General features: G+C 54.6%; 1 protein-coding gene and 1 long non-coding RNA gene across 2 annotated transcripts in view; both read right to left on the bottom strand.

Moving 5' to 3' along the window:
• Nucleotides 1-5871, bottom strand: part of HID1 (HID1 domain containing) — a 17664-nt gene extending 11793 nt beyond the window's left edge. The window contains exons 1-3 of the mRNA XM_015589611.2: nucleotides 5711-5871; nucleotides 418-567; nucleotides 230-356 (exon numbers count right to left, since the gene is read on the bottom strand). Of these exons, the coding sequence (XP_015445097.1) occupies nucleotides 230-356; nucleotides 418-567; nucleotides 5711-5776 (343 nt within the window). The 5' untranslated portion in view covers nucleotides 5777-5871. The remainder of the gene's footprint in view (nucleotides 1-229; nucleotides 357-417; nucleotides 568-5710) is intronic.
• A 1738-nt stretch (nucleotides 5872-7609) lies between these two features.
• Nucleotides 7610-10502, bottom strand: part of LOC112480049 — a 4638-nt gene continuing 1745 nt past the window's right edge. The window contains exons 2-3 of the long non-coding RNA XR_003046477.1: nucleotides 10221-10319; nucleotides 7610-9816 (exon numbers count right to left, since the gene is read on the bottom strand). This is a non-coding gene — a long non-coding RNA (uncharacterized LOC112480049). The remainder of the gene's footprint in view (nucleotides 9817-10220; nucleotides 10320-10502) is intronic.

Here is a 10502-nt window from a genome sequence, read left to right as displayed (position 1 = left end):
GCAGGGCCACCCCTCCAGACCAGACAGGCTCAGCCAGCTCAGGTGGATGAGACGTGGGCCAGAGAGCAGCCTCTCTGGAGATAAATGCCCTACTGCTCCCTGGCTGAGCCCTTGCTAAGTGACCACCTATCTGAGCCTCAGTTTCTTCACTTGTACAATGGTGACACCTACAGGACCAACCGCACTGGGTAAGTAAGCTAAACGAGCTGACATGTGGCAAGTGCTCAACCAGATCTGGTCCTGGGGAACCCTCGGATGGTGGCTGCCATGATCACAGCCCCAGAATTCGTGGGGAGAAGTGCGTGAAACCCAAGGACTGCCCACAGCTGGGTGGGCGGGATGTCCTGGGTGCCTGCCTTTTTGGACCACAGAGCTGGGCCAGCTTCAGCCTTCCCAAGAGGGTGGTCAACCCCTCACCTTGTAGCACAGAGTGGCCAGGTTGGAGGGTGACTCCTCCCGCACAGCCCGGATCTCTGCCGCTGGCACCAGTGCAAAGACATCCTGCACCGAGGTGGCTGTGTCTGCCCAGAACTGGTCCCAAAAGGCGTCATCGGTGGCTTCCACGGGCTGTGGGGGAACCCAGGGTTCAGAGCTGCACAGTCCCTTGCCAATGGACTCACAGTTTGCCCAACCCGTAGCCAAGGAAGCCCCTGAAAGGAACACCACTGCCCCTCTACTCCATCCCTGCTGGTGCCCAGGAGCCATCCCATGTGGGGGACGTCCTTCAGCCACCACGAGCCCCAGTCGGCACAGACAGGCTGGGAACATGTGGGGCACGGATGATGAGGGGTCAGCTGGGCATTGGGTTCAGCACCCAACTCATGCCCGGAGGTAAGTCACCATCCTCCTCTGGCCAGGCCTTTCCACCTGGGGACCTCCCCAGGCCACATCGCTAGGACAAGTACCCGGGGACCAGACCAGGTTGTGCCCCTCCCTCTCAAAAGAAGACGAGAGGCATGGACTCACTTTCATTCACCCAAGCTGCCCCCCTCGGCCCCAGTCCCCACCCTTCCCCGCCACATCCAACGGATATCAAATCTGAAAGAGTCGACCCAGGGCTCTCTGACTGCACCTGCTCCCCAGGTGCAAACCAGCCTTGCAGTTCAGGCAGCTCTTGCCAAGGCTGCACCTCCACATTTACCTCCTCAGTCCAGTCTCCACGCTGTCCCCAGCCCGCATTCGAAGCACAGCGCCAAAGACATAGGTCCCTCAACAAAGACCTTTAGGGCCCCCCCTCTGCCTGCGGGATTGAGTCCAGACCTCAGCCAGTCAGCCAAGAGCTTATACCTAAACACGCCTACATACATACACCAGTGAAATCGCACGGGCACAACCACGGGCACAACCACGGGCACACACGCTTGCATTTACTATCGCTACAACACAGCCCTGACATACCTGCTCCTCGCCTTGGCTCACTGTCCCCTCTTCCCAGCCTGCCCACCCCGCCTAAGACACTCCACAGTCTCATCAGCCTTATTGAGGCGATACGCTTTAAACACACTTATGCCTTTTGAATCATGTGGGCAGCCAATGAGAATCATAAACTCTACTTCCGGAAACCTTTCTTCAGGAAAGAACAGAAGATGTGTACGTGTAAGGATGTTTCCTGAAGTGTTATCACTGACAACGGTGAAAAGTTGGAATCGACCTAAATAACCAACGATCGGGGAATGCTTAAAATTTTAAGGCCCTTTTATACGACGGAATGTTACGCGGCCGTCAGAATCACATTTTCAAAGAATACTGAAGAATGGAAAATGCTCACAGTGCCATGGTATGCGAAAAAGACAAGCTCTAAAACCACGAGATGCTCACGATTTTGTGTTAAATGATATAGTAATAAAAGCCCGGAAGAGCATGACAGGATGTGCACAGCAGTGATCTCTCTGGGTGGTTTTTATATTTTTCTGTAAGTGCAGTATTTACTACTTTTTCCTTTTGAATGTCCCAAAAGGTGTCATCGGTGGCTTCCATGGGCTGTGGGGGACCCTGTTGAGAGGCCAGGGTGCCCAGGCGCTCTTACGCTTCTGAAAAGCACTTCCTGCAAGAGATCTTCCAGTTGCTCTAATCGACCTAGCCTTTCCCTTCTCCGAAAGGGCTGCTAAAGGACCCCACAGATCCATACGTAATATGCATGGTTCTTGTCATCAGAAAATATTTCCCTTCTCCGAAAGGGCTGCTAAAGGACCCCACAACCACCACGGATTCATACGTAATATGCATGGCTCTTGTCATCAGAAAATACACCTCCTGTTAAAAAACAATTCTGTCCTCTGAAGCCACTTCTTGCAGGAAGTCTCCCGGTGCTCCAGACCGAGAGGCTTGCTCCCATCTTGAAATCCTGCTCCCCAGGGCCACGGACACTTCATAGTCCCTTCCTCCCCGGGCCTCAGTGCCCTGGCCTCGAGGCCCCCTCAGTCCCTGACCTCGCAACTGAGGCATATGGCATCTCCTCAACCAATACAGCCCAAGGCTGTAATTAGTCCTAGAGACCCCCTCAGCCCAGTTACCAGGCAGGGCTGAGGGACGGTGGGGCTGTCCAAACTCAGGGCTGGGGCCACAAGGCTCACCAAGGTCCAGGTGCAACCTGGCCCACTCCCCAAGCAACGCCCCCCTCCAAGGGCAGTGTGTTGCCCTGGCCCTCTGGACAGGCCTGGCACCAGGGCCAGCTCAGACCCAGAACTGGTGGAGCGAGTTAGCTCAGGGAGAGGGACAAAGGCCAAAGGAGGGGCCCTGGGCTGGGTTTGCTGGCCCTCAAGCTCTCAGCCAGGATAACCCTCTGACACTCACTGGGGTCCAGGGGTGCCACACCCCAGTGTGGGTGTCAGGGTGGGGAAGGACATCCCGGGAAACGTGCAGAGTCCCCCACAGTCTGGGAGCACCTCTGGGCAGGTCCCATCTCTACACTTTCCCCACCTCCCAGGAAGTCACTGCCCCCTGAAAGGGGCAGAAATTCCTCTAAGCGCCAAGTGGACCTGACCTCTGACCTAGTTCATCAGGCAAGGGTCCTCAGGGTAGTCCAGCTGGAAAGCAGAGGAGTTGGCCTTGAACTTCAAGAGTGGAGACTTTCACCTCCCCTTTCCCCAAATGGGCCTCCTCTCCTGGTCCCAATATGGCTTGGACACTTCGATTTGGTGACCATTACCTGACCATACCAATATCTGATGTTACAGATATTGATGAGGATCACTAGGGCCCCTTAGACTTCTGAGGGGAGAGACATGGCTTTGCTCCTGCCTCAGTTACCCCCCACCCCCACCTCCAGGCTCCACTCAACCCAAGGAAGCTCTAGAATCTAGCCAGTTTCTTTGAAAAGAGTATTTTTGCTGGAATGGGGCACACCCCTGCGGCCAGGGGCACAGGGCCTGAGCCATGCTGGTGGGAAACCAGATTTATTCCTACCTTGCTCTGCCAGGGCCTGTTTGGGCCAGACCCCTCGCTGGTCTGAGGGACAAGCTGCATCTTTTGAACCTCCCTTGCGGGGAGGAGGGAAGGACCAGCAGAGCTCCAGCCTGCTAAGGGTGACCTGTTCCGGAGGACAGTGTCACCATGGCATTCACATGCACATACATGCACACACATGTAAACGTGGACCCGCCAGGTCTCATCTGGCCAATGACAGAGAACCTCCAAATAGGCAGGACCTAAAAGAGGGTCCCAGATCCAGGAATGTCCCCACTCCAGGGCCCCACCCACCCGGGAAAGGCTCAGGAAACACAGCCAAAGCTGCTGGCGCTCAGGACAGGGTCAGGCCTAGCCCAGGGCAGGAAAAAAACAGGATGCAGCGCAGGAGGCAGGAAGGCCAAGCAGAGGCAGCTCAGGCCACAGGCAAGGTGCTGGGTCGGCTTGTCCGGTGCCCAGAGCTAAATTCTGTGTTCACGGCACAGCCTCTGAGGGCCTGGAACCAGAGGACGCCCTCTGGACAACTGGCCTGAATCTCCTTGGGGACACCAAGTGGCAAGGTCTGAAATGATCATCTGGAATCTGGTCCTCACTCTCGAGCCGCCCAAGCCAGGTCACTACACAGGGCCTGAAGCTTTAGCCCCTGAGGGTCTCTCCCTCCAGATGGCCCAGGTCCCCTCCCACCTGCAGGGCCCCAGTGCTCCCCGGAGGGAGACCCAGGCTGGTCTCTGCCTCTGGACTTGTCCCAAGACAACGCTCTGTCCTCAGTCAGTTCCATCATTGTATTTTGAGGAAGGGGGGCTGGAGCAGGTAGGAATCTAGTCCATCCAGATCCTTTGGGACCTGGCTGAGCCAGTCCTGCTGGCCCAGCAAAGGACCCTGGCAGTTGAGCCAACAGCCCATAGTTCATTTCTCCAACAAGGTGTTTCCCTCTACAGGTAGGTAAACAAGGGAGCCTCCCTCCCTCCTCTCCCTGTGGCCCCACTTTGAGGGGCTGGCCCACCTGCCATCCACAGACCTAGAAGACTCAACCCATGCCAGAAATAAACAAGAGCCTTGGGGGAAGTGGCAAGAAGTAAGGTCTAGTTTCTATCAAACTCCAGCGGCCATGGGCATTTGCAGGCACCTGATTTTTCTCGCGTGGGAACGAAAAAGGGTGGGACCAAAGGTCTGGCCTCTGGAGCTGTGAGCGGCTGGCTGTGGAGAAATGGCTCCCTCAGGCCCACTTTAACCGCCAAGAGCAGGAGAGAGCCCCAGGGAGGAGCAGCATGGGAGTGGGGGTGGGGGTGGGGGTAAGAGGAAAGTCCCAGATAGCAGCAGGTCCTGACTCCCTTGAAAGTGGGGGATCTTGGGAGTCAGGGCTGGCATTTCTGTGGCCAGAATGGCCTGGTTCAAAGCTGAGGAGACAAAGAATGGGCAAGGAGGCAGCCTTGCTAGGGCTATGCCCTGTTTGTCGGGGGCCAGGAGGTGGACTCTGTGCCACCTGTGGACCACTCGGGGGAGTGTGCAAGCATGGGCTAGGCTGCAAGACACTCCCAGGCCCCACATCAGCAGAGCGAGGGCAATCTGGAGGTTTCTCAGCCCCCACCCAGGGAACAGAGGGTACCTGCAAACACGGCCATCCCCACCGCTGGACCTCAGAGGAGAAGCCCCCTGCAGCAGCGGTCCCAGCTGGGAAATTGGACTCCATGGGCCCGGGGACAGGTCCCCTTGCCAGGCTGCAGCGCTGCTCGCTACTCCGTGCATGTCCCCAGGCAGACCTGGGCCTTCCCAGCCGTGGGCAAGGACCTGGGCCCAGCGAGGCCTCTGCCTCCGCTCACCAGCTGTTTCCCCGACCCGGGCGGGCGCCGGCCCCGCTTTGTTTGCTTTGAGTCAGCCAGGTCTGTGCGTCCTGGACCCGCGGGCATCGAGGGGCAGGGAGGGGATCAGGGAGGTGGATGGGTGGGTGGAGGCGGGGAGAGGCTCAAGATGCAAGGCTGGAGGAGCGGAGGGGGGTGGGAGGAGAGACAGGGGGCGGACAGCGGCGACGCCGGCTCGAAAGTAGGCACACGTCAGCCTAAGGTGGCAGCAGCGGCTGCAGGGAGAAAGATGCTCCCGGGAAAGGAGGCTGGAGATGGGGGGATTAGGGGACTGAGCCCTGGGATACAGGCCAAGGTGTTCGGCTCCGGCCCTGGCCTCAGTGTCACCCTCCAGGCCAGCCGGTACCCCCATCTCAGGGTAAGCCAAGTTCGCACAGCCGCCCCGGTCCTGCCCAGCCCCCAGCCCGGCAGGTGGGTCTCCGGAGAGGCCGGGGCCCCGGGCGCACCTGCGTCTTGGTGGTGAGCTGGATCACCGCCTTTCGGAAATTCAGCTTGGAGTCGGCCGACCCCATATCGTTGGAGCCCGTTCCGGCCCCGACTCCCGCCCCGGCCACGGCTCGGGATCCAGCTCCAGCTCCGCGGCCCCCGCTGCTCTCGCAGGAGCTGAGCGGCGAGCCCCGCCCACTGGCCAGGCGTCGGTCCCGCCCCTTCTTGGCTCCGCCCCGCGTGGCTCCGCCCCCCAACACCTGCCGCTCTGAGCTTGGTCCTCTCCTGACGCGCGGAGTCAGTCTTTCTGACCTAAAGCAGACCTAAAGTAACCGCACGCCCTTCTCCACCCGAGCCGATGCCTCCGCGCCCTTCCTTCTGCGTCCGAGCGTTGTCCCGGTCCCGCCCCTTCTTGGCTCCGCCCCGCGTGGCTCCGCCCCCCAACCCCTGCCGCTCTGAGCTTGGTCCTCTCCTGACGCGCGGAGTCAGTCTTTCTGACCTAAAGCAGACCTAAAGTAACCGCACGCCCTTCTCCACCCGAGCCGATGCCTCCGCGCCCTTCCTTCTGCGTCCGAGCGTTGTCCCGCTCCATCTCTCCATTCTCACCCAGCCCCAAGGCCCACAACCCTCCCGGCCTCCTGGCCCCGCCCCCAACCTCACCATTAGTCCCCACGCCATCACGGAGAAAGGGCCCACACTTTCTCAGCCAGCCCCCGCCCTTGAGTTTCTCTCCGTCAACCCCTGTCCTCCCCATTTTCTTTTCTGAGCATCTGCTCCCCTTTTTGTGATCTGTCAAACCCACATATCCAGACAGCCCCAGGCTCAGCCGTCCGTTCTGTGGAAGGGAGACTCACTCAGTGCCCCAGATCCAGGAAAGCTGCTCGCGGGCCTGATCAGAGCAGGACGTCCTTCCTCGTCCCACAACTCCTTTCTCGCCACTCGCCCTCCCCGAAAATCCTTTTAGGTTCATCCATTTCAACAAATGTCGAAGGGCTGGTACTTAGCAACACTATCAGGGACCCGGGCATAGGAGCTGAAGTCACAGGTCCTGCCTTTTATGAGCAATTAGCTAGGGAGAGAATCAAGGAAAGAATCAGCTATGGTTCAGCTTAGTAAGCATTGATAGAGGTAAATTAATAATAATAATTAATGATAATAATAAATAATAATGTGACAACAATATCTCTAACAACAAAAATCTACCTCTAAGGTAAGTATTACCCATATTTTTACACTTGGGGAAACAGAGACTCAAAGCATTTAAGTTACTTTCCCAAAGTCACACAACTAGTAAGGAACAAAGCTAAAAAAGCAAATCCAAGTGTGGCCCTAAAAGAGGCTACACTTTTTCCACAATATCATCTTGCATGCTATGTCCGGAAGGTTCTGGAAATTGTAGCTGCTTCAAAAGGAGGAATTCCGCAGGTGAAAAATGAGGGACGTGCCATCCAGGCCGCAAAAGGGTGGCACGAAGGCAGCATAGCAGGAGTGGAGAGGTGGGAGGAGTCACCATGTCACCAAATGAGCAGACTGGACAGAATAGCTCTGTCCTTGCTCCAGAGGTGTATTTTCCCTGCCCTAGATGAAATCCTGGGCAGCCTCCATGGCTTTTCTAATTACTCTGAGTTAACAAATGAATGGTACCTTTATTCGGCATTTTTAAAATGCCCCAGTCTAGCTCAGAGTGACAGTAAAACTCCGAATCTTAGACATTAGAGAGATGCGAATTGAAACCACGGTATGATCATCATTACATATCTACTAGGACAGGTTAAAAAAAAATCTGACATACTAAAACTGGCAAGGATAGGGAGCTTTTATATTTTCTTAGGAAGTTAAAAATACAATTACTATATGACTCAGTAATCCATCCGTGGTATTTACCCAGGAGAAATGAAGACATACATCCACACAAAAAGTCTGTGTAATGCTTATAACAATTTCATTCATAATCACCTCAAACTGGAAATAACCCAAATGTCCATCATCTGGTGAATATACAGATTGTGGCTCCTCCACACACAGAGACTAGTACTCAGCAAAAAAAATGAGCTACTGATTCATGCAGGAATAACGTGAATTGTCTCAAAAGCATAGTGCCAGACACAAAAGGCAACTGTATTATATCATTTATACGACATTCTGGAAAAGGCATAACTTTGGGACAGATCCGTGGTTGCCATGGACCAGAAGCAGGATAAGGGGGTTGACTACCAAAGGATAGGAGGAAGTTTGGGAGATGATGAAAACATTGTGTTCGATTGTGGTGGTGGTTCCATGACTGTATATGTTCATCAAAGTTCATATAACCACCTGCAAGGGGTGAATTTTACTGTACATAAATTATACCTCTATAAACTTGACTTTAAAAGAACAAAAACTCAGAGCAGATGCTAACTGTCCATTCTAAGGAAGTAATTGTGAGCCCGTTGGTCTTGCCATCACTCAGAGCCATTTCCGTGGTTTGCAGCCAGGGACTTCAAATGCCACTGAAATATTACTGATCACCCATGGACCTCGCTCTTCACATCAGTTTTCATGGGAGTGATTTACATGAGTCCATTTAACCTTATCCAACCTCAGGTGGTCTCCCATTCATTGGACAACCTGCTCCTCAGAAAATCTTTTTTTTTCAGAATATCTTAATTTGATGACTCCCTAGTAGGTTCTTAGCTATGGTTTCCCATGTGAAAAACAACATGTCCTCCTTTTATGCCCAGTATAAACAAAGAGTCGCTGGTCTGTGGATCTCACTGCCGTCCATGGAGAGCTTTTTTTTATGAATTCAACCATCAATCATGCAGCAAACATTGACTCAGCACCTACTAAGTGCCAGATACTTTGCAAGGTGCCAAAGCCTGAGCTACAAAGGCAAGTTCCCACTAGAGAGAGAAGACACACAGGACAACAATACAGGCAATAGAGAGTTCTGGGGCCGAGATTGGGAGTCTGTCCAGAGCCCTGGTGGGAACTGGTGAGGGAAGACTCAATAGAGTTGGGAAGGCACGGCTGAGGTTTGGAGGATGACGGAGAGTATCGGTTAGGGTCCCAACAGACAGAACATTCAGAGGACTAAGCAAAGAGAGTTTGATCGAGAGGTGATTTACAGGGAGACAGAAACCAGCAAGGGCTGCAAAGCACTCTGGGGCTAGAAGCAATGGGGAGTCTCCGCCATCCTTAAGCCTGAAGGGGCGAGGGGAGGAAAGGTTGCCAGAACCCAGAGGAAGAGAGCCCAGCTGTAGGAACAGGCTGACAGGAGCGGCGGCCTCCCAGGGTCTGGAAGGGAGGCCGCTGTTGAATAGATACCCCAGCCTCACACTTCTCCTGCCCCACCCCATTTCCCATTTCCCGCTGGGCTTCCGATCAGCAGACCCACAGACAGCCAGAGAGCAAGGCACCCACGCATGCAGCTGACAAAAGCTTCAGCCTCCCGGGCACGGAGCAGATGGAGATGATGGACAGAGATCTGAAAGGGCAGATGGAACATGTTCCGCATCCAGGCGGGCAGAGCGAGCAGGGCAGCCCGGAAGTGTAGAGAGCCTGGTATAACCAGAGAATGGAAACACCTATTTGCAGTGAAATGCAGAGTGACAAGAGATAAAGCTTGAGAGGTGAACCAGGACCAGAACGAACATCCCGTTAAGGAGCTTTTACCTTATTCTATGAGCAATGAGGAGCCTTTGAAGAAGGGGAATGATGTCGGATGTCATCGTGTCTTAGCAAAGTCATTCTGGCTGCTGCAGGAAAGATAAAGTGACCTGAACACAGGGAAGCCAGCTGGGCGATGAAGTGAGAGATGACAAGTGTTAAATGAGGCAGTCACAGGGGGGATGGAGACGAAGGATGCAGGTGATGCTGGCAGGTGGAATCTTGGAGCTTGGTCGTCAGTTTGATGCATGTTCTAGGTACTCGTGCTGCCTCCCCACCAAACTTGGTGTAAAACAACAAACACTTATTATAAATTCGTGTTCAGTAATTCAGACAGAACCCAGCTGAGGTGGCTTGTGTCTGCTCCACGATGTCTGGGGTCTCAGCTGAGAAGACCAGAATGGCTAGGGGAGAAATTCACTTTGAACAACTGGGAGCTGGAAGCATCTGGAGGCTTCTTCACTCACATATCTGGCATCTGGGTGGGAGAAAAAGGCTGGGCTCAGCTTCGGCTGAAGACAGAATCATCAACGTGGGGCCCCTGCATGTGGCCTGGCCTCCCACAGCGAGTCTCTGGGCTCTGAGAAGGAGTGTCCCAAAGGGCATAAACACAAGAAGGTGTCCCAAGAGAAAGAAGAGGGAGCTGCGTGGTTGTTTAGCCCGAGAATAACATACAGTCACTTCCGCCATACTCGACTGGTGAAAGCAATCACAAGCCCATCGGATCTGAGGGGAGAGGCCCCTACCTCCCTGTGGAAATGTCAAAGAAGTTGGCGCCCTGTTTAAAACTGCCACATTGCAGGTGATTCTGCCGTCCACACTCCCCCCAACCCCCAGGCCCAGTCCTTTTCCCTCCTGACCTTTGTCTCTAAGTCTGCTCACCTCAGTAAACGGCATCGCCCAGGGACTCAAGCCAGAAATCCAGGGTCACCCTTGATGCCTCTCCTCTTGTCACCTCCGTGTCCAATCCACCACCGTCTCCTGCTGATGTTATTCCCCAAATGTGTATACTATATTTCCTACCCTCCTCATCTCTACTGCCCCGCCTTTGCCAGGGACCCCATCATCTCCCACCTACAGCAGCCTCCACTCCCGCCCCCTCTAATCAATTCTCTACAGAACAGCCCAGAGTAGTAAAACGCAGCTCGCAACACTCCCCCACTG

Source organism: Pteropus alecto, unplaced genomic scaffold (genome assembly GCF_000325575.1).
Source record: "Pteropus alecto unplaced genomic scaffold, ASM32557v1 scaffold134, whole genome shotgun sequence".
Classification (NCBI taxonomy): Eukaryota; Metazoa; Chordata; class Mammalia; order Chiroptera; family Pteropodidae; genus Pteropus; species Pteropus alecto.
This window is presented reverse-complemented; position numbering and strand designations above follow the sequence as displayed.